Raw genomic sequence first — 24,779 nt, 5'->3', positions numbered from 1 at the left:
GACATTTCATCAGCTGAATCGTGTTCTAGGTTTCACTGACTATAACTAGGTCTCTGTAGACCTGTAACAGGGAGCCTAGAGATGCAATTCACACAAAGATCTTCAGTTTAGATGTCTTTAGAGCTGGATTCCAATCCTAAAGTCCATTTATTCATTATGAAACCTTCTGAAATTAAACAAAAAGGAAATGCTAAGCATTGGCATATGTCTTAATCTTGGCATCTTACTTGTGACTACAGAAAGATACCTCCATCTACTCAGACTCCAGAGCCTGACAACATCTCCCCTACCCTGAAGATATACTTGCATGTTCTTTCGGGACCAATTCTTTTCTAATGAAGCACAACTAATCAGAGAAACAAAAGGTGATGAAGAGAAGCAAATGCTAAATTTAAATATAAAGCATGCAATGACCACTTTGGTTTGGTTTTTGTTTTGGGTTTGTTTTTTTTTTTTTTTTTGGGGGGGGGGGGGGGGGGGGGGGGGTTTTTTGTTTGGTTTTTTTGTTTGTGGTTGTTTTTTTTTAAGTTAAGAGGAACAAGAGTGTAGTGTAGGTGAAGAACAGGTTTATATTAATAGGTTGGGTTTTTCTTTAAGAAAACAAAGACCAATACTCAGTTTCTTGCTCTGCCTTTGAATATTCAAACTTAAATTTCCCTATCTTCCTGGGAGTCTGGACTGTCTCTTGAACTACAGCAATTGTCATTAAGATATTGTATAACATGCAAAGGGAATTACAATTATTACTATTATTTTTTTCCTTCTCTGGTTGTCTTTACAAAGACAAACAGTGGCTAACATTGCATCACGCAATGATCCAGCCCTGCTGAGAGTACTTCACTGAACTTCGTTCCTGTGGCAAAACACATGGGTCACAAGAATTAGAGAAAAGTTGTGTGCTGACATTCAGGATCACAGTTTCCAATGTGATATCTAAGTTTCTTTCTGCATTATACACCTATATTCTTTTAATCTGTTCTTAGCATGTAATGGTGTTATATTTTCTTATTAGACACTCAATTCTAGTTCCACTAAGTCAAATGCAAGAACTGTTAACACACTGTGCTTTCTGCTTATAACTTGGTTCATCTCAGTTGCTATGGTGTGCTTTTTTCAGAGAGAATCTATAACTATAGCAACAACAACAAAAACTTTCATTACCTTTCAATGTTCAATGACTATATTCTAAGTCTCATCAGTTCTTAATATTGCCTGAGAAAACTACAACTTTACAATGGCCTAATGGCAACCTTATTCTTGCAGTTTAACGTAAAGCTCAGCTATTAAACCATACCTTCCCTGTTTTACCTTCTTTTTAACTTGTTTTTCCGAAGCACAGACTTTTCCACATCGTAACATGCTATCCACATTAACAACTCCGATAGAAAAATCAAACCCTTTCAAAGTATTCGATACTACAGTTGATCAGAAAAATCAGTAACTGAAAATTTGCCAAGTCACTACCACAAAATCAAAGTGTTTTATGCATTAGTAAAAATGACATCCTCTCATCAGTAATGTATAAATACTCAAAATTTAATGAAAACTTTCTGTATAAACTCTGCAGCAATATACAGTTAGATTTATACTAATACATTAAAAATAATCTCACTAAGAAAAATGCCACAAAATATCATTTATATGCTGTGGTTCCTTGCAGGCCAGTAAAATGAAGAAGCTAGGCAAGCTGTGAGCTCAAATACGCTGTATTTCTTTCTGAATGTTGCTAACTGTTTCGGATCAGAGCATCCTACCCAGAGGCGGCGGCTTCTTGCACTAGTCTGGAGCTGGACTAGGAAGGGAGCTGCTATACTCAAGCTTCCTAAAGCCTTACTACTAGTTTTTGTAGGTACTTGCCCCACCTCAGTATCTGCAATTGCAATTCGGTTTAACCGTGATACTTGAATAAATGTTTCTGTTCAAACAGCTGAATGTATGAAATGGGTAACATAAAACAAAAAAAGGCTGTGGAAAAAGAGATATCCAGTCAATTAAAAAAATTGCTCAGATAACGTTGCTTCTAGTCCTCCAACAATCTTTCAAAGCTGCTATTTCAATTGCATGAACCTGAGGTTACAAAAAAAGAAATAGATATATAGAGAGATACTACATTTGCAGGTCCACCTGATAAGAAGCTGTTAGTCCTAAGAAAAACATTGGAACAAAAATTCTATCATTAAATCTCAATTTTGCTATTTTTACTCTCTTCAGATGAACTCTTTGTTTAAGAGGCTATAGAGATCGCTTGCTTTATATTAATTTACATCAGATGGACAATGAACACTGTATTAGAATCCACATAAAGCCACATTTTTGGAGCAATTGTACCTGTGAGCTTGTACTTAACATTACACATTCAAACGGTCTCATTAAAACAAGCAGGATTACCCACCTGAGGAAAGCTTGGTACACAAAGTGCTTGCAAAACTGAAATTTGAGGTAAAAAGCAACAAAGTCCAAAGAAACAAAACCCAAAAATTCTAATACCATAAGCAATGAATTGAAGAAATAAATTTAAAGTCATGTATATCCCTATACTTCTATTCTTAATCAAAGACCTTTGTTTCAGGAAATAAACTATCATGTACAGTTCCTTAAGTTTATCTGTGCTATTAACAAGTTTCATTTATTATTTTCACTGCATTTTTCTACTGGACCACAAGACAACAACTTCGGAAAACAATAAAAAATTGACACAGCTAGGTTGTGACAGACCTTAAGGTGCTGCTACGCACAGCTTTTGACTCGCACTTTCATCAGACATGAGCAGAAGAGTGTGCGTATCCAGGCTCCACAAATCTACTATTGCCGGTAAGCTTCGGCATCATTGCAGCGTGCGAACTGCAGTAGCTGGGGAGCGCAGACACTTTCTCCTCTCACACATCATCTTTCTGATGGAGGCTGTTCATTTTATGCATGCGTCAGCCAGGGCCTAAAGACCTCTGAACTATCCCACCCTTCTGTACTGAATAAAAATTGTACATCATACCGCACCATTGTGCATCAAGACCAACTAGCTTTGGTTTAACTCTGTGATAACCTGGTTGTATTGCTTCCAGGTCTAGTCCAGAAAGACCATATAAATATCCAGCTTGGACACCCCTGCATTCCAGAGTTCATATCTGTGCTAAAGATATACCTTGCATTTAATCTGTTCTTGCAAAAACTCTCTTGGTTTCAGCTTTTCCAACACATTGAGAGGTTTGTTTGTTTCTTGGGAGGGTTATTTGTTGTGGTTTTGTTGTCGTGGGGGTATCTGTTTGTTTTGTAGATGGCTGCAAACTACCTTCACAAAGTTCATCTTGTCATTCCCCCCATGCGCTAGAAAGCAGTTTGGATTCACGGCAACACACTTCTTCAAGGTTTGCCAGTAATGGGATGAGGAAGTTCACACATAATAAAGCAGCTGCAAACAGACACTGGAGTCAGGAATCAATAACTAAAGGTCAGATCACAGCAAGCATGTGACAAACAGCTCTAGAATTTGTGCTTTCATGTGAACATGAAATCCAATCCATTTGCTTTCATACTACCACTACTGCCATAAACTTGTTTTCAGCAATCCATAACACCCAAATTGTTTTCTGTCAAGGTCTGAAGCTCTCCTAAATCTATCACCTGCTGTGGCATTCACTGGCGTGAACACGGAAACGTGCCCTGATGAACATTTAATTCTCAGAAGTGACAGTAAACTGCGTTTTGGTGACTAATGTCCAAAATGCAGCCAGAATGAAGTGTCAGTATTTAGCACCTAACACTGTAAAAACAGTTGCTTATATATGATTTCATTAACAACAAAAATCAATTTACTCAGTATAATCTTCCTTCAAAGCACTGGTTAGTTATCTTGCCCAACTACAAAGCACAGGCATAATTTTATTAAATTCAGTCCAAATTCCACACGGTTCCCCAGATTCCTATTGCCATATGTAAGATGACAAGTAGTACACAGTCATGGCTTTGTACACATTCTGAGTAACACTTTTTACCCTATTAACAGGCTTAGAGCAGTAGCTTATATTTCTTTTCGTGTATCTGCGAGCTGTCTTATCTAAAGTGTTTTTTGCTTTGAAGTCTAGTCTTTCATTTCTCTTGTGGCCAGTCTTAAAGCAGATGTTTGTTGCCTCCAGAACATGTTCCTTCTATCATGAGGACAGCTAAGAATAGAGTGGCCAACAACCAGCAGAAAAGTATGAATGGGAGCCTTCTGACCAGAAAGTGATCTCCCACTGTATTGGGTTTGCACGGCAAGGTTTTGGTAGCTGGGGGGCTACAGGGGTGGCTTCTGCGAGAAGCTGCTAGAAGCTTCCCCCATGTCCGACAGAGCCAATGCCAGCCGGCTCCAAGATGGACCCAGCGCTGGCCAAGGCTGAGCCCATCAGCAACGGTGGTAGTGCCTCTGGGAGAACAGATGTAAGAAGGGGAAAAACTGCTGTGCAATGGCAACTGCAGCCAGAGAGAGGAGTGAGAACATGTGAGAGCAACAGCCCCGCAGCCCCCCAGGTCAGTGCAGAAGGAGGGCAGGAGGTGCTCCAGGCGCCGGAGCAGAGATTCCCCTGCAGCCCGTGGGGAAGACCATGGTGAGGCAGGCTGTCCCCCTGCAGCCCAGGGAGGTCCACGGGGGAGCAGATCTCCACCTGCAGCCCGGGGAGGACCCCACGCCGGAGCAGGGGGATGCCCAAAGGAGGCTGGGAACCCGTGGGACCCCATGCCGGAGCAGGCTCCTGGCAGGACCTGTGGAGAGAGGAGCCCACGCTGGAGCAGGTTTTCTGGCAGGACTTGTGACCCTGCGGGGGACCCAGGCTGGAGCAGTCTGTGCCTGAAGGACTGCAGCCCGTGGAAGGGACCCATGCTGGAGCAGTTCATGAAGAACTGCAGCATGTGGGAAGGACCCACATTGGAGAAGTTCATGGAGGACTGTGTCCCGTGGGAGGGACCCCACGCTGGAGCAGGGGACGAGTAAGGAGTCCTGCCGCTGAGGAGGAAGGAGCAGCAGAGACAACGGGTGATGAACTGACCCCAACCACCATTCCCCGTCCCCCTGCACTGCTGGCAGGGAGGAGGTAGAGAAAAATCAGGAGTGAAGTTGAGCCTGGGCAGAAGGGCTGGGTGGGGGGGAGGTGTTTTAAGATTTGGTTTAATTTCTCATTACCCTTTTCCAACTTGACTAGTAATAAATTAAATTAATTTTCCCCAAGTCGAGTCTGTTTTGCCCATGATGTTAATTGCCGAGTGATCTTTCCCTGTCCTTATCTTGGCATACGAGCCTTTTGTCATATTTTCTCTCCGCTGTCCAGTTGAGGAGAAGAGTGATAAGAGTGCCCTGTTAGGCACCTGGCATCCAGCCAGGGTCAAACCACCACTGCACAAGCATTTAATGGTTCAATCTTCCTGGCATATTCCTCAAACAGAACTTACAAGGCTCTTGCACTAACACTGCTCTCCTCCCATGCTCATATTTATTGAGTTCATAGTGGTTCCATTACCATTCACTCCCATGTTCTCTCTCTTGGCTAGAAATGTGCTGGGAGTAGAAATAATTACTGAATATTTAAAAATTCACAGGTTATCAGGGCTCTCAGAATTTAAGCTCTAGGACAAACAGGAAAAAAAAAAAAAAAAAGATGGTTCCAGGATCAGCTCCCAGCTGAAAAAAGAGGTCAAACAAACCCTCAGTGGATGCGAGATGGGTTTGACTGTTTTACTGAAGAACAGGCACCTCCTCATTGAAGTACAGGCTGCTTTTATAAAAAGACACTTAATTCACTGACCAAGGGCAGCCCTCCAGTCTCATGTACCTAGAAGAATTCATCTCAAACATTACAGAGCAAGCAACAGTTCTAAGTTTTGAATATGCACTGATTAGGAGAGAGGAAAATAGAGATACTGAAAAATGACCTTTAGGTCACAGAACTAACATTCATTCTGTATGCATACATGTATATATGTTCCTACACAAACAAAACTAACTGAAAACTGAAATAGGTAAAAAAGATGGAGAAATACACATTACTTAAACCTAAAACAAAACTACAAACTGTAAAGTATAGAAATCTAATTTCAAAAGGAAGCAAACAAACTTCTGCTTGCTTCTAAATATGAAATTTGTTACCTGGATCAAAACATACAGAGTATATTGACAAAACTTATGTAAAATCAGTATTCCAGTGAAAAATTATGCAGTACCTGATGGGCCGATTTTCTTTACTGTCAAAGAGTGAGAAGATTACTTCAAGTTCCTCTCCCAGATTGGAGCACATTAGACTCTTCATCTGAACAAAAAGATGGTGGCTGCTAGCTGGTACTGGTGTATCTTTTTTTCGATGACGATGCTCCATCTAAAAATACCACGAACGATAGAGCAGCCAGTTTGAATTAATTGTAAAAATCTCAAAACAAAAAGAGTAAAAAATGTAATGCTGAACTACTTTCTTAATCCCAATTTTTATATTTTAAATTCAGCATTAACTTGTAATAAGCCTTTTGGGGGTTTTTCTTTTGTTTTGGTTTGGGTTGGGTTCTTTTGTATCTGAGAAGGAACACATGAGGAAGGGACTTTCCCAGTGTTGCACTGCATCATAATTATCTCTAGGAGAAAAAACAGTAACCTCTAGAAGTTTACCTTTTTTCTACTCTGAAAATTCTAAGCCACTATAAAGCTTTTGCTGTAACAATATAGTATTTCATAGCTGGTTTAAATGGTTAATGATCTGATAGTCTGGTATTCAAACACACAAAAATGCTTTTGTAGAAGACTAAACACCAGTATTTTAAGATGGAAAAAAAAAATCACATCCCTATTTTATGATCTTTGGCAGTCTGCTATATAGAAGCTACTAAATTCTCTTGATTTGACTTCACAGTTTATACCTTCAACATTTTAATCACCCATTAAGAGTAGGACAATATTAAGTTGTACTATTTCTCTCTTACACTGTACCAAAAATCATTTTAAACAGCAGTCTAAGCTACTTAGCCTTCAAACTTAGGTTATTTTGGGCGTTTTTTTTTTTTCCTCTCTATTTTTGAAAGTGCACTCCACGAGTTCCATTATTAGTTTCCTGGGTTATTGTTCCTCTGTATGTTTCTTCTTATGATTAATGGTTCCTCACTGTATTTCATCTAGTGCTTCAACAGGATTCCATAAGATTACATATGACTTTGAAACTGCCAAAGGTATACTGATTCTAGCATGAAGAAATTACTACAAGGCTTGACATTAGATACTTATGTTGATAACTTTAAAAATTATCAAAAATTTATTATAATTTCAGCTCCACAGAAAATTGTAGCAATTGTATTTCTGCTTTATTCTGTATTTAAATACAAAAGTTAACATAAATAAAATTTAGTTTAAATAAAAGCTTAGTCTTAAGCAAGTAAGGCTCAGAACTGTGTATCTCTAACAGCTGTAGTACTTAAAAATGAGCCAAAGTCCACATAAATGAATGGCAAGTTTTCTTAGAGCTCACTGGAGATTAAATCAGAGTAAGAAATAAGAAACCAGTGCTGGTTTTAGTAAATCAAGATGGGCTTTTATACCCAAAGGAGAGCTTTTCTTTTCAGTTTAACTGCTATTTACATTAATATATTAGAAAAGACCAATAACCCAGTATGATTAATTGTGATAATACTTGTACCATAAGTATATTATTTTATTTCCACAAATCTTATCTAACAGGACTCATGGGCCACGTAAAGCTCTAATCCAAAAGAGCCTCATAAGCTTTTTTTGATGATTAAATTCATGTTAACAGTCACAGTTTTAATGAAATATCAGAAAACAAAACTTTTAACAAATAACATGTAAAACGAACATGTGTGCACACACAAATTTGATATCAAAGCATCTCGTACAGATGTAGCAATGACATAACTCTTCAAAAGAAAACTTCTTTCCTCATAGTAAAACTCATTACATTATGAAATGCCAGTTTATTTGATCAAAAAAAGTACTCTTGGTTAAGTAGAAGAAAGCTGCCATCAAAACATCAGTATGTCATTTGATAGCGAAAGTACCAAGTATTATATTCACATACCAGCCTGTAGAGCTCTGTAATGCTGATCTCTTCAGGATCCACCATAGCATACTCTTTTCTTGGAACTAAGTCAAGCCCCAGTTGTCTGTATGAGGAATGGAATAATAGTGAATAGTTTCTACATACAGATGAAACGAATTAACTCATTGCTTCTATTTACATTTAACAGAAACATTCCAACAAACAATGGTCATGTTAATTGGTACTCTACAGTTGGTTCTGGTTGTTTTACTGTATTTTGGCTGTATTCACCATTCACAGATGATTCCTCCCCTTTCTTAACTTTGTAACATTAATAGAATACATTTTTCCACAGTTTTTAAATCTGTTTTACATTGTGGACAATGTACAACGGATATTGTCCTTTGTACTACTGTGGACATCGTACAATGTGAATTGCGCTAGTATTGTCAATTTGAATGACAAACACGGAAACAAAGGTATAAAAAGAAAATCCATCACATGCCAAAATATCAGCTTATTTTTAATATGGCCTGGATGGCATCAAAGCTGCTTGTCTGTATCCCGTGAACAAAATAATGAAATTAATTTGAATCAACAGAAATAAAACTTATTTTCAGCACAGCAGCAAGCAATAAACATCAGGAACACATATGGGGCAGTCATGCTGAATTCAGAAAAATTTGAAAGATTAGAAAGATTTTTAAAAATATGTTTTTAAAGAGTAGGAACTGACCACTTCAAAAATCATCACAATTCCATTCAGTTAGCACAAAATTCTAAGCAGACGGTTAATGATACACAGTTAATCACAGTTCTTCCACTATGTTAGGTATTTAGGCTTTCCGACAGCAGCAGTTGGAGAAACCCCTGAAATTCAGTTAATTCTACTATTGAATATTGCTGCATTTAGTCAGAGTTTAACTGAATAAATATAGGCTGAAGACAAGACTTTGGAAATAGCACCCAAATGCCAAAAGGTATTTTAACATTTTTCTCGCTTTCAGATAAAAGAAAGATGCAGAGCATAGTAGCAAGATGTACGTTAGAGATGCCCCAGTAGGAAATGAATTGTGTTACACAAGTCAAAAAGGAAACAATGCCAGCCAATATAGTTTCAGTTAAGACAACAAAGCTATGTTAACTGTGTCACATTGGAATCTGGCCAGGTGTGTTTTAAAAAGACGTAAAAGGATGCTACAGATATTCCAGTGCAATTCTCTTGTAGACAGTGCCACTGCTATGTAAAATAAAGTGAGATAAAAAAGCAAAATAAAATGACAAGTCACTTTTCACTGTTAAAACATAGTGGACAGAAAAACAATGAAGGCAAAAGTCCATTTAAAAATAAGGTAACACTTGTTAAATTTTTTCCCTTATTTCAACATTCTACAATGAGCCTAAAGCTGTGGCATTATAATTAGATTACATTATTTTCATTTATTATTATATTTACTCACTCATTGCCCCAATCCAGACGAGCAGTGATGTGTCGCTTGACATCCTTCATTCGATCATGGGTGAGATGGCCAACGAGGACCTGCCTTCGCAGATCTAGGATTTCATTCATTATGTGCCACAGTCGGTGAAAGAGATCCCCCTCATTCCTCTGTGAGGTAAAAATATAATTGCCTCTATATCACCTGTATAAGCTGACAAGCCTAATAAATACAGATATGGTGGGGAAATAAAGAAAACTCCTTCCTTATTCCCCTACTTAGTCTTTTTTCTCATTGTCCCATTTTACCTGCATGCATGCGTGTGTGCAGACAAAAATCAGAGTTTCAGAGCTTACCACAGACCCTGTCTTTGCACCACACTCACTCCAAAATTTCACTCCAACTCCTTATGCCTCATGTTAACAAAGTCTGATTTATGTGACAGATATAACAAAAATTGTTTCATGCCATAGCACTCTTATTCCAAGAGCATGTTCATTCTGTGCTTCTGTCTCATCCAAACTGAATGTGATGTAATTCAAGACTATTTGAACTCATACACATAAGGGGATGAAAAGGCAATAGCTCCTAGCATTCAAACTCTGAACCACAGAGCGTTAATGTTCTTTCAATTTTTTCTTGCATAGATATAACTGTACACACTACTGTTTAACCATAAATAAATAGTATCACAGACAGAATCCTGTCCAGACAGTTCTTCCTCATCTAACTGTAAAGTAAGAGAAATGATGTGAATATGATTACTTTTTAAACCACATCCTCCTACTCTAATTATATACCAGTTAAGGACATAAACAATTTCCCATAACAGTTTCCTCCTAAACAGAAGTTCTTTTAACTCTTCCTTCACCAATTCTAAGTAGTTTTACCCGATATAGTTTTTCGGCGAAACTTTAGCTTGAGGAAGTTTCTGCGACCTCCATTTAAGTGATGGATCACACAAAGTTGAAAAAAACATTCCTATTCAGATTTGTTCTGCTAATTCTTGCCAAAAAACCCGAAGCCAATTTCCCTTTTCCTTCTTCATATGAACACAGGGCATAAAAACAAAGTTCAGGTATTTCTGCTGCATAATTGCTATGAAAACCTAAAATTCACTTAAAAGCACCATGACTCTGTCAATAACTTTTATATTCCAAGGGCTCTGACAAACTGCCATTTGATAAATCTGCTCTCTTCGTTTCACATTCATTCACTTCAGAAGCTCACTAAAATGGGCATTAATTTATTGTTTGTCTTGGCTTCCTGTCTGGAAAAAAAAAAAGAAAGCCAGCATATTTTGAACACGCAATAACAGCAGCAGTGAAGAAAAAAGTTGCCAAAAAAGAAACAACTTCAATAGGAATTCAAACAAAATAGGAATATACGAAGTTTATAAGTAAAAGAAAACAAACAAAAAAAAAAGTCATACAAATAGACCTTGAATTAGGAGCAAAAGACAAAAAAGACTTTATAGGAACATTATATAGAGGACTAGGCTGACAGTATGTTTTCACAGTTTTCCATCAGACACTAGTGGATAAGGATTTCATTTCTACAGTTAAAAAAATCAAATCGAATAAACAGTAATTCAGGTGCATCTTTGTTTTCGGTATCTGCTGATAAGCTCTACTGCAGTAAATTATTCATGTGAATGCAAGAGTCATGCTAACGTTTAACAACACTATTAAGCTCAAAATAACGTTTTCAGGCATCCTTTCTTTCCCAAAGCTTTAGAATTTGTCTATGAGTTGCTTGCATCTCAGAGTGCTGAGTGGATCTGCAAGCAACTGTGAGTGCATTATAGATTTAGGTCTCTATACTAAGGGATCATATTCTTGTTCCTTTTGTTACAGAAGCAGCCAATGTACTAACATACTTACTAATACACACAAAGCAATCACACTTGTACGTGCTTCAGACATTCGAGAAAACTACTTCCCATTACAATCTAGAGAAATTTCAAGCAAGCTTTGAAGAAACAGTTTCTTGTTTCTCAAGAACCAGTTCATACTGATTAATTACAATTTCACTGTTAAGTTTAAAATGATACTCTATTACTCAGAATCCAACAGAAGGAAATACTTGATTTTGTAGGCTCTTGTATAAAAGCTTTCACTAAGCAAATTAGCAACTGCTCCAACTGCAGGTTTCAGAAAGGTCACCTGGTTCTGAACAGCCTCTCTGAACACAATCCATGCAATCATCACAAAAAGGTAGCAGACTGGCTACTTCTGTACCATCCTGACTTGTAGGAGGTCTATAGGCACAACTCATTGCTGTTTCTTACGTAGCAGAAGCAGCCCCTGTATCAGCAGAAAGTAGCTAATCTCACAATTTACATCATAATTATCAACTCAGCAATGAGTTCAGATGAGGGGTTGGGGACTATGTAGATGGCAAGTGAACAGGTTTTGATTACATTTATTTGTGCACATGCTGCGAAGTCCAAACCATGGTTTGGTTGTAATGTAGATTAGAATATCAAATGTTAAAAAGAGAAGACAATCATGATACAAGTCACAATTTAAAACTAAAATATTTTAGTTAAACCTTTAAAGACACAACTCCACAGTCAAAAGAAAGTAAGAAAAAGAGTTCATTTAACAGAGGAAATGGAAGTAGGCATGGAAAAATGAAATTATAGCAATCGTGTCTTAGATTATGATGTGCAAAAAAAACCCAAAACTTAAGAGATGCAGAACAGTCAGGAAAGGCTGAATTTCAGTCAGAATAAGGAGAGATATTGAACAGGTTTCTCTCTGTGTTGTGAATATACCGAAACAAAACAATTTCTACCTATGGTGGTAGCCAATTCAGAGAAGGAAATGGTAGGATTTCTTACAGTGAAAAAGTCACTGGTCTGAAACCTCTCAAAAGAATGGGAGACTGCAGCAGATTAATAGAAGACATGGCAGTGAAAAACAGTCTAGGGAGCTTATGTCCAAGATCCTATTGATACTGCACAACATTTAGAGAAATAAGGTGGAATAATCCCACATCTGCATGATTTACATAAAAGCTGCTTAAATGACTGGTGACTCAAAACAGGACTATAAATAGGAAACCATCAGGTGGCTGAGTTTGAAAGAGTTTTCTCCATGCAAAAAAAAGTTTGCCTACCCTAATTAAAAAAAAAAACCAACCCACAAACATTTTTATTGATATAATCTTTGCTTCAACTGAAGTTTTTAAGAAAGGTAATTACAGAATTGGAGTGGCAACATTTACAGAGTGAGCACAATAGAGCGATGGAGTGAGAAATTGAAATTGTAGAAATAACACACACCACGGGTGTTTTTTGAAAAAGTAGTTGCTTATTGCTACTTTGTGTTTGGTGCTCACACAACTGCTACTGGAAAACTATATCCAGTTCTTAGTCCAGAAATGCAACAGAAAGTACAACATGGGTTCAGAAAACAGGAATAGTTAAGACTAAAAAACATGATTTAAAGTGAAATTTGAGAAGATAAATGTACTAAGATAGTTAAACAGAAAGCTAAGACTGTAAGTATCTATTGAAGTGAAACAATTTCATAGAGGGGCATTCTGTATGGAGTTGTAATAGAATTACTAAGACTGATAATGAATGAAATATGAAAATGTATACATAAGTACAAGAAGAAATGACAGAACAAGGAAAGGTAGGCATTAATAACCATAGAACACCCTAAGTGCAATTTCATTCAAACAAGGAGAGAAAAACTGACCTGAAGATGTCAAGGAGAGGGAGAAAAACACCAGAACCACAAAATATCCAGATAAGAAAAACAAGAGAACTGTGAAACCTGGGACTTTTACTTAAAACTTATAAAGTGTGAGATAAAGAAAAAGTTCAAAACCCAAATCCACTTCTGTAATGTGTGGTAGGTAAATCCAAAATCAGTTCAGTATTGCTAATCAAGAACCACTCCCCAGCCTCCCTCAGCAATGGGGACTCAACAGCTGGCATCCCTTGATCTCTGTGTCATATACAAGAGATCCTGGGCAAATAACACGGCCACATCTCAGCGCTTCTTAGCATGTGGATGCGAGAGAAAAGAATAACATATGAGAAAATAAGTATAATTCAGATCAACTGGCTAAGAGATTTTCAATAATATACTGTATTTCTATATTTCAATAAAATACCAATATTGTTTGTTACACTTGTTTCCAACACTTCAGTTTAGCAGACAAAGGAATCCTTAGATCCAACAGCTACACGATGAAACTGGACAAGACTCAATCAACACGCTGCTAAAGCTTAGCAGTGGTAGCCGTGAATGATTGGAACAGAGAGATGTATTTAGTCCATAATTAGAACAGTTAAACCAAACTGAATGTTTTTTTCCGAAATACATGCTTAAACTAAACTAAAGCATCCAAACAAGTGTGTCTTTTGTTGGCATTAAATCAAAGCAACGTCATTCAGGGTACTTGCCACATAGAGTTGTTTCCACATCGTTCCCCAGTCTCTTAAAGTTGATGTCATTTCTGTAATAACAGAATCTTCTGTTGGAATAACCATTTCAAATTGTCTGTAATACGCAGAAGAACACATGATATTACACAAGCATTACAAATCCCATTACAGTTACTAATATAAAGACTTCCTCCTGCCAACAGTTATGTCTATCAACATACATGGGTGCTCCTTCAGCCCATGACACTTTTTGTTTGTACATTTCATTTAATGCCCAAGTCTTGGGTGAAAATAATTTAATCCCTATGGTAAGTCTTGGTCCTAGAGAAGTCAAGGTGAGTTTTTTTACTATGAGATAAGCATGTCAAAAAACTACTTTCACAGCAGAGTAATTCCTAGTTTCCAAAGGGATCTTGCCACTTCAGCTTAGACTCCAAACCAGTGACTGTTGCCACTCTTTTTTACATCTGTTTATAGAAATAAGATAGAAAATGTCATTCCTTCGACTGAAAGAAGATATAAAAACTTGAAAACTAGTACAGTGTCAGTGAGTTCTTGCCTATTTGATGTTGGCCAAGAAAAAGCTGGGTTAGCTTGGTCAAGACCAAACTCTGCACTACCCCACCACTTTACACACCATCATCACTACCACTTCATTCTCACATACAGTACATTTCAAGGGTTTGCATTCATGCTTGGATTACTTTTCTCATGATATCACTTCTCTCTTATCAAGTTTACAAAACAATGTGACAGCTCCTGGCTGTGATGTGCCGTAGGGCCCATGGCCTGAATGGGAAACACAGACTAACAAGGAAAATAGGGGCAACAAAGTTTGAACTCCCCACAAGTACTGTCATGGTATCTGCTAACAAAAATTATTCCATCTTTAAGCTTTGTTTTATTGTGATGGTTTAGAACAATTTTATTTTACTGAACCTTCAGTTTTACTTACAACCACTTTTAAAGGAGAAAGGATCCTAAGGCATAACAAACCACGCGTGGTGCAAACTCCATAGCAAACAGCAGAGAGTTTAACAGTAATTATGGAGCTATTGTCACCTGAGGGAATTGGACTTTTTTTTTTTTAATGTGATTACCATTTTCATTATTATTTTCGCCCATCATGAATCATGGACCTTCTACTCATTCATTCATGCTCCCAAAATAAAGGTCACCTACACCTGGTGTTTAGGCATCCATCTATTAGGCTGAGAAATGTCTTTACCTAAAAAGGTTTCAAACTGTTATGTATCAGCTCTCTATTAATAAACCTAAATAAATGATACAATATGAATGCTCCCAAATTAAGTAAAATTTTGGAAAAAAATGTGTTGAACTAAGATCACTAACAAATAAAAAATTTTAGAAGTGAGACTGTCAAGGTAAGTATTACATCTAAAAAAATAAAGATTAGTGTTTCTTTTAGTCAGAACATTTGAGTTCAAAAACAAAATTTTAAAACTAATTTTAAGCACTTGTTCTGGTTTTTATTAACTCTTCTAAAAATGAAAAGAGATCAGTTGTTGTTAAAAATAAATATTGGCTTTTCGTCACCTGAAGAAAAGTAGTAAAGGAAACAACATCTCTATTCATTCACAGTTTTAGTGAAAACTTTTGCCATTGAACTGACATATTATTTTACCATTTTTTTGTAAAATGCCAGCTGTCTGCCATGGTACAGCTGCTGTCCTCAAAGAAAACAACTAATCTTAAACAGCAGGTTAATAGCCAGCTTTTGTACAGAGTAACTTCTAATTAAGGCAATACCTCTTTTAAGCCAAACTTAACAACAGGAAGTGAAAACATGCAATCGTTTTCTCTTTCCTCTAGACAATACAGACTGATATTCCCAGTTGTATTCTGAAAAGACATAGAGCACATCAGTCCAATTTTATGACCATGCAGGAGCATCAGGTTAGCTAAGGACAACTATTTCAAGTCCTGTGGCAGTAGGCTGAAGTTAAGATACTATAAACATAACGAAATCACCACTTTACCTTATAAGCAAAAGATCTTTGGTACAAGTAACTGACCATGTTTAAATATTTGAATCCATAACATTTCACCTACCCTTTGTTCTTAACACATGCATTTTTCAAGTGAATGTAGTTGGATGGAAATATGCCCTGAAAAATAAAATAGTTTAGGTAAAAAAAAAAACAAACCTCTCCTTATATGAGTTTTGAGTACCATTTAGTACCATTTAATATGCAAATATATGCTGAATTATAAATCCTCCAAATAATTACCAAAAAACATGCACAAAAAGAAGAATGCAATATATACTCAGTATAGATCTAAGAAACAAAAAAATGCCATATTCAGTAGTTTAAATCCTTTAACACTTCAGAAAATTAAAAGATAAACACGTGTAGAACATGTAGAAGATTGCTTGAGAGCTCACTTATCCTAGTTGTTTTATTAATTACTCCCACATTGACAGGAAACCAACCCACTGGGTGGGGTAATGTCTTACCAACAGTGTCTTAAAAATAGTATCTTCAGATAGGGATTTTCTAAATAAAGCAGAATAGATAAACTTCACTTTTATTGAACCTTGTTAATAAAGAAAGTAAAAATAAATTTTTATTTGGTGACTACTATGCCCTGCAGTGCACGGGAAAGCTGTGGCAGATGCCTACCGAAGAGCCTCAGGGTCCTGACAGGAGTGGTCCTTTTCTAGTTATTTAAGGGCTCTCCACTGTTCTTCTGAATGGACAGCATTGCTGCAACAGTCATACCGTTCTTACAGCACACTAACGTTCATAAATCAGAACAATAAGCAAAATGAAGCAACTCAGCTTCAAGGAGCTGGCTGGGAATGTAATACGGTCCAGCTCATTACATAATGCAGTGAGGGAAAATACATATATGTTCTGTTTATAATAAGCACAGCTGCATACAGCTTTCCTTTGCGATGATGGTGTCCCATTTTCTTTTAACACAGATGTTAGACCTTCGACAAAAAAAAAAAAAAAACGCATCTACTACGTAAAGGCAACTGCCCTTGTAAATAGTCCTACTCCTCTGTAAAGTAGCTCAGGAGAGCATCTCCCAAGGACAGCAAGATGTACAGCCTTGCACTTGTAACAACGTGCCAGAAAACAGGACGGCTGCATATGCACACTTACTGCAGACCAGCTGTCACAAATAATTTCTTTGAGTGTCAAAGCTGGCAGAATAAATAACAAGGGAAGAATCTTGACAGAGCAATACCAATAACAACTGGAATTAAAAGGTGCTCTTATTATTTTACTTTTGGAGAGACTCCTTTCAAAAATCCAATTCAGGAAACTGTTTGCATTCACGCTAGGAAAGCAGAAAATATATATCTCATTTCTTCACACATCAAGCCATGTTTAGAAAACCTATTCATAACTTCTATCAACACATTTGACAGACCACAAAGCAAGACTGACAGCAAGCATGTGGTGAGAATTGCAACAAACGACACAGAAGATGCAATAACAAATCCCAACTGCTCACGTCTTATAAATCAAATTGCAATATATATCAATGAGGTCAAAGTAGTAAACATCAGATTAGACTCTGTGGCTAAATTTATTGTTCACATTGACCTTCCATATAAAGCAAAGGAAATTTATGTGAGCAGAGACTGCAGGCCTAGGCACAAAAGGCCAATGACTTATTATATGAGCTCCTAGAAACTTTTGAAATTAATGTATATGTGCCCTATTTTGCAGCTGAAGAGGCTCGGAAATGAAGAGAGGAAAAAAAAGGAGCGAAGCTTACAATGCAGGTTAAAGGAGCAACAGATGATTTAAGATCTTTCTTCAATGGCTTTATATAAGAATAAAAGCTCTAGTACCATGCTGAGAAAAAAAAAAAAAAGAAATCTTGAAATGGTTTCCCATATGAAAAACAAAATCTTACAGTCACAGAGGCAAGTCAACAGGAGAGATTAAGAAAACAGAAAGACAAGTAAGACAGCTAAAGCTTAAACATATTCAACATGAACAAATGCTGAAATATGAGTTTCATAATATTTCATATCTGAACGCAGAAAAAATACATCAGTGAAGTCTGGTTTGCAGTACTATCAGCTATACTACTATGGAAATCAAAGACTACACATCAAAGAAAAATAAAATGAGCCATATATTTTACATGACAATACATACCTTTTATTCAATTGATACTCTGCATGTTGCTCCTATAAACTACCTGTCTCCACTGGCTGCTCTAAATTAACTCATAACATAAAGAAAAATAGGCACAGTCTAACCACCTTTTTCAACAGTATTTACAATTTGTATTCTCAGTAGTCTTTTCCCTTCAAATTAGCTTCCTCTGAGTTCACAATCTAAAAATCAGAAATAAAATTCACCAGAACCTTGGATTTGTAAAGTGTATCATCCTAATACATAGGAGCATTTCAGAAGTATAATCCATGTCCAAATCTAATTAAAGCAATATCAGTAATATACTTAACACTAAGCTCTAGTTTTCTTTTAAGAGTAAATATCATATACTTACATGGAGACTATAAACTTTTAAAAAGTAAATACAGATTTTTGACAAAGAATGCAAAAGTGCAATTCACCTTTACCTTAACATTGGGGTTTTTTAAGGCAAATCCTCTGTACCATCCTGTGAAGAAAGAACATTTTGCTTTTTAACGTATGCAAATTATTTCCATATGTAAAACAGATTTCATTTTTTGCTTTTGGACAGATATGACAATTAGACAGTGCTGTCAGACTGCACTCATTTAAAAGACTTTCTGTACAATTAAAGGCATTTTGTTTAAACCAGCTCATATTCAGATGACTTAATTGACACAATTTCAGGAATTACTCTTTAACCCTGTATCCCCAAATGTTTCTAACAAGGTAAGGCAGGTCTATTTTGCACTAGACACCACACCAGACAACAGGGAAATGATTTCATATTCACTGTAAACATTTACAAATCATTTTTGGACTTCATGTTCTAAATCTATCAGCCACATTACTATACAAAATTCATAATATACCTGATATTCAAAAGAACAGATCCTACGCCTTCTATAAGAAAATTTCTTACAAGGTAACAGTATATATTCCTGATATGAAACCAAAAAAATATCTGTATAATGATAAATGATCAGAAAGTCATATTGACAGACAAGCCTTAGGTAATGTATTAAGGAGGCAGATTATGAAAAAATGCAGCTTTATTTCTCTTACACTAGTAACGGACATTTGCTGAAATCATGTTAGTATTTTCTACCTCAGAACAGAGGCAGAAGAGAATGTTTACACTGCTTTAAGATTTAAACTTATAACTTTCAATTCATTTGAAAGGGTCTTCAAGGCAGCCAGGCTTCCCTTGGAAATACCAAGAAAACAGAGCAATCACAATGAGAACTCCTTGCTGTTTTAACTGTTATCGTCTATGAATGTTTATTAAACAGAGAGATTAAATAAAAAGAGTGAACTGCAAATTAATTATTATAGCAATTAGAGCTCAATGGAATTGAGAAAAAAAAAAAATGAAGAGGCCAGAATGTGTTATATTATTGACTTAAAAATGTGTTAATTTAAGAAAATAAATGAATAGTAATGGGTTTCAAATCAACAGTATGAAACTTCATAATCACTGGAATTCCAACCTGTGAACTCACCATCACATTTCTCTAATATTTGAACAGTGTCTCCAATCTCCAGTGATAGGCCGTGTGGGACTGTCCCTCGAAAACCAGCTATTACTGAAAAAGATAGTAAGTTTCAATTATTTACAACATTAAATATAAATTATTACTCCTCTTGTTAACAAAAATAGTATATTAACAGGGGAAGTTAAGTGTTAGAATAAACAGGCTTACTGAAATTCAATAAGCTGGAAGAAGAATCAAAGGTTAAGCCACTTCTATGAGCAGAAAATTTAAAATACAGGACTTGGGAAAAACCCGAAACACAGACCTACTATACATGAATGGAAAGCTTGTACTGGAGAACACTGTTAGCTAGACCGTAACTACACTGAAGAACAGAAACTGTTTTATTCCAAATGCTCACACTAACACATATCAGACCGCAGAATTTAGCAAGCTGAAAGCGCCAATATTTTTGTTGCCTTCTATACCACCCATACACCACAAAAGGAAAACCTTATTTCAGATTTGCTTAATGGATGCTATAGACCCAACACTCCATATAATCCTAAATGTGAGGAAATGGTTAGGGGGTGCAGACCACTGAAGTGTGCTGTTCACTAAAATACATTAAGCGCACACACACTCTCCCTGGAGCCAGTGAAGCCCAGGTCATGAGCTCAGGCTGGGACAAGAGCTACAGAAATGGGCTTCCCTTGCTGGAGATAAAACATGTCTCAAACAAAACATCCACCAGAGCAGTGATGTTCCCAAATACTTACAGTGGTCAAATTTTAAGTCTTATATTGTTAGTGCTAAAAAAATAGCCAGCTGTTTTTTTCACTCAGAACCAATATAATACTCAAAAGCCACTCAAAACGCTCATTCCTACAAATGCTAAGAATCCATTAACATGCTAGACAGCAACTCAGCTATTCAACCCTGTGTTTACTGTATTTGAAATTCTGAATTAAAATACTGCCTAATACAGGCCATGAGACCAAGCAATAGTGATTGTGATTCCCTATATTGTAATACTCCTTTGGAGCTTAATTTGGAAGTTGAAGAGGAAAACAGCCTTCTACTAATATCAGCAAGGCATGACGCACAGAATTACTTAGTGGCCTAACAGCAGTCTTGCTCCTATCAAATATCTATCCATTTAGATAGGAAACCCCAAATCTCACAGCAAAGTATAAAAACCACCCACTCAGAGGCATGAGAACAAATCTTCACATCTAAAAGCCAAAAGGAAACCCCATGGGTGCAGATATGCATATAAAGTAACTCCTCTTCCATCAACGGACCTGCAAGATTTCCAGTCACAACAATCCAGTTTGGCAGCTCTTGCCTGCCGACGGAGGTCTCCCCCGCCACAGGCAGAGACTATGCTCGAACACAATATAACCTGTCACCCACCGCCTGTGCTTGTCACACTGTTCGTCAAAGGCAGCAAGAGAGATTAGCTGTCAGCAACCACGAAAACTGAAAATTCATTTGTGGATCTTTGCCAGAAAGTTCCAGATTTTAAGAGTGAACCAAGAGGACATGGTTTACACTATAGGATGGCATGGATAAAAACATACAGAAAATACATTTTTGCCAAATCTTTCTTCAGAATCTGAAGGCTTCAAAACTCACTGAATTCAATCATCACTTCGATCATCGCTAAATCATCACTGTGCTTAACCCATGGTCTTTATTTATCCCTTTGAAAAAAACCTATGAGATTATGTGCCTGGTCAGTCCCTAAGAGTTTGATATAACACGTGACCAGTATTTGTAGCATTAAGCTTTCTGCCACCCCCCTGCCCCCCCCAAGGCATGTGTATTGAATCAATCTCTACTCATTTTGGTGCTTCTCCTACTATTAAGATATTTACACAGAACTAAAATACCCTGAGATACGCATTATGAAATAAAGAGAGCTACTTTTCTTCCCCCACCGCAATCAAGTACACCATTTTTTAAGAGGGTTAGTTGCAAGACAGCATTTGTACATTGAAAAAGTTTGTCTAAGAGTTGAGAAATGAGAATTTTTCAATTCATTCCTACACAAAGATCTAAAAATTAAAACAGCTTATTAACTACGGACAGATTAAAATAAAAACAGAACTCCCTGAATATCAATACAATGTATATCTAAATTCCTCTGTGGCACTGGAATGACAGGAGTCATTCTGGTCACCTTTCTAGATTGCCAGAAGCAAAACTGAATTATGAAGCCTGCCAAAATAGCACCTACAGCCACTGAAATAAAATTAAGGAATTAACAGAAGCAGCATGCAAAACCAAACCAAACCCTTGTGTTATTATACTTGTGAGATGTCTTACTTTTAAACTCCGTGAGATAAAAAGAATGACAGTAATTTTCTCCTTAAGAGCCAATATATCCTGTCACATTGTTATGATATGACTTTGCTGTGACATTCAGTTTTTGTTACTTAGTTACTAGATCTGTTAAAGATCTTTTCTTTTTTTTTTTTCCCGTTAAGAGAAATTTCAGAAAAAACTTTTAGGACAAAAAAGATTGAAATCTGACACAGTGTACAAAATAGCTAGAATTCATTTTAGAGCATGTATGGAAGATAAAAAGTTATGCCTTGAAATATCTTCTAGAAGGACAGCCTGCAGCGTACCACAAAAAGAAAGAAAGAAACGAGGGCATCACCTATACCACTGATCCAGCACATTCACCTGACCCACTCGCAAAACTCTGGCTGGATACTTACAGAGGTCTTGCAGCGAGGTCAGGCTCAAAACAGGCAGCCCATGGTCATTAGCAATGCCACTCAAAACAAAGTGCACTGCAGAGCAGCACAGAATTCAATGCAAAGCACAGGAATCCACAGATAAATTTACCACACAAATGTTAACTTGGCTAACTTTCTACTAATCAAGTCATGTTACAGAATTGGGACGGAAACAGAAAGTGGCTATTCATGTCTTTTTAGTTTATCTGTGGGGTATATACATAAGTAGACTACAGGGAGGATAACGATGAAGTCATGGAAGGAGGTAGTTACAATCCCAGCAGAGAAGATCCCAGGATTCAGCAGTTCAGCTAGGACACAGGGTTCTTAACCAAGCCATGATATAAGTTTGATGTACTGAACCTTTTGCCCTTTCCTCCAATGACCACGTTGTTTTGCAACACTTTGCAGATGCTCCTCAATCCTTTCTCCTAGTAGTAGTAAGTATATAATTAATCACTCTGCAGTGACCGTGGCTTAAGGTGTTCTCAGCCTAACTTGAGAGCAGTACACATTTATCATACTCATAGAACCGGAATTTTTATACATACAGCATTCACCAAGCCATGTGCATCACACAGGCACCGTTTTCATTCTTGTAACAACAGTAGCTGGTGTGGTTATCACCTTCTCTCACTTTCATTGCAACTGGATAGCAGAGACCTTAGAAAAGGAGGATGGACAGAAGAGAAATCCACTCTGAATATAGCTCACTGACCAATATCTGCAGTCTTTGCAGATGCACTGTCCACATACATGTCCTCAGGAAGCTAAGTATCAAAAGCACTTGCATCTAGAGACATGTTTTTGTCACTGTAGTACCTGAAGGTCATATAAGTGTTCTGTTTGTGTTTCAAGCACAGGCATAGCGATTGATGCCCTCTTCAATCACCTCTCAGCCACTGGAGAAATGTGGAACTCCACAATAAAAGTTTGTAGGAGGATATATTCTCAGAAGTGTTTTAGAAACTGAGTTGAAATACAGCAGCCGGCTGGCATTATTAAATATTTCCTTCCTGCCAAAGGGTACTCAGAGGATAAGAAAGCAAGACAACAACACAGGATACAAAAACCTAATCCATACAGAAGGTGAAATCAAGAACTACAGTAACATGCAATATTAAAGCAGCTTTGGGTTTAAAGCCAAGCTTAAAATTTTTAGGGTATTGCAGGTGCAGTGAATCCCAAGTTATGAAACAACCCATTTCCATGAGAACTATGGAGAGATAATCAGAAAGACAAGAACATTTATGAGCTAACCAGTTAAGTTACCTCTCTGTGATTAACTGCTAAAATTAATCAAATGTGCTAATATTTTCTTAATATTCTTCTCCTACCTTTCAATGGAACAGAGTCAGTTCAATCAAGAATGTGACATAAGACCTTACAAGACATTCACAAAGTTACAAGAAATTCACAAAAGGAGGAAAGAGAAGGAACAATCTGATGGATCTCTCATGTTCAGCTTCTCAAAAGAAACTTCTATCTTTCTGCTGTCATACAAATCACTGCCTGCCTGTGCTTACTGTTGGACAGTTTTACATATGCAAGCGCCTTGCATATAAGAAGATCAATCCAAGTCCAAGGTCTTAATTAAAGCCTAAACTAAGGGTTTTTTGGTGCAGGAACTCACCTGCTCATCTAGAACACAGATAGCATTACTGTTCTAAAAAATAAACAAGATTCTTTTTCTACTTGCAACTAGTGCATTCAAATCTTACATATGAGTTACCATTATAAAGACGCACTTGAGACTCATCAAGAGCGTGCAGGGTTTCATGGCTGGCTTGACATTTTGCTTGTAAGATGAAAATGTCTCCCCACGAAGGGTGCAATGTGACATGGTGCTCAAGATGCCCCTCATCACAACTTAAAATTAAGCTCAACACTACGAAAGGAGACATGCAGTATACTGCAGTTCCTGGCTGAGTAGCAGGACATACACTTCCCCATATAAAAGAATCAACAGCAGTAGAAGCAACATGTACAACAAATACTAATACCTCAAAAATGGGCATTTATACCACAATAGCAGACTCAGGTTTCACATAATAGAAAACAATCCTTCAACTGAAGAAAGAGGAAGGGGTAAAGGATGTAGGGTAGAAAAATGTAAATTACTTTAATAATTACTTGGCCACACTGCGCATACTAAATGCGGGAGTAAAAAAGAAACTCCAGTTCAATGCCCTAAGTCATGATGCCCCAACTATCAGAGGCAGCATATGAACCACACAGAAACATGGTAAAAACATACTGGAAAAATAACAGGTTTGGAGGGTGGGAATACTGTGTCAGCGGCACTGGTTTTGATGGGGAGCAAGGTGCTCTGATAGAAAAGGAATTGATTAGCTGATAAGAAGGGTGGGTGGCCCACTTCAAAGTTTTGCTTGGCCTTATATTCTTAAAATTTTTATGCCTGAAATAACTGGAGATCTACACATAAGAACTAATGAGGCAGACATTGTTATTCCTTCCCTCCTAACAGATGACCAGAAGCTATTATTGATTCCAGATATTATCTGCTATAATTGAAATTAGGTCCCCTCGGTAGCAAAAGCAATTTTTAAAATTTTTATTCTG

General features: G+C 37.1%; 1 protein-coding gene across 4 annotated transcripts in view; it reads right to left on the bottom strand.

The window, feature by feature from the left end:
• Positions 1–24,779, bottom strand: part of DOCK4 (dedicator of cytokinesis 4) — a 253,508-nt gene that overhangs the window by 145,935 nt on the left and 82,794 nt on the right. For all 4 annotated transcript variants that reach the window (XM_030013859.2, XM_030013862.2, XM_030013860.2 and 1 more), the window contains exons 2-8: positions 19,474–19,557; positions 18,418–18,458; positions 15,918–15,973; positions 13,863–13,959; positions 9,461–9,609; positions 8,040–8,124; positions 6,187–6,338 (exon numbers count right to left, since the gene is read on the bottom strand). In XM_030013859.2, the coding sequence (XP_029869719.1) occupies positions 6,187–6,338; positions 8,040–8,124; positions 9,461–9,609; positions 13,863–13,959; positions 15,918–15,973; positions 18,418–18,458; positions 19,474–19,557 (664 nt within the window). The remainder of the gene's footprint in view (positions 1–6,186; positions 6,339–8,039; positions 8,125–9,460; positions 9,610–13,862; positions 13,960–15,917; positions 15,974–18,417; positions 18,459–19,473; positions 19,558–24,779) is intronic.

The sequence above is a fragment of the Aquila chrysaetos genome, chromosome 5, assembly GCF_900496995.4.
Source record: "Aquila chrysaetos chrysaetos chromosome 5, bAquChr1.4, whole genome shotgun sequence".
In the NCBI taxonomy this organism is placed as follows: Eukaryota; Metazoa; Chordata; class Aves; order Accipitriformes; family Accipitridae; genus Aquila; species Aquila chrysaetos.
Note: the sequence above shows the minus strand (reverse complement) of the source record. Positions and strands in the feature narration are given on the sequence as shown.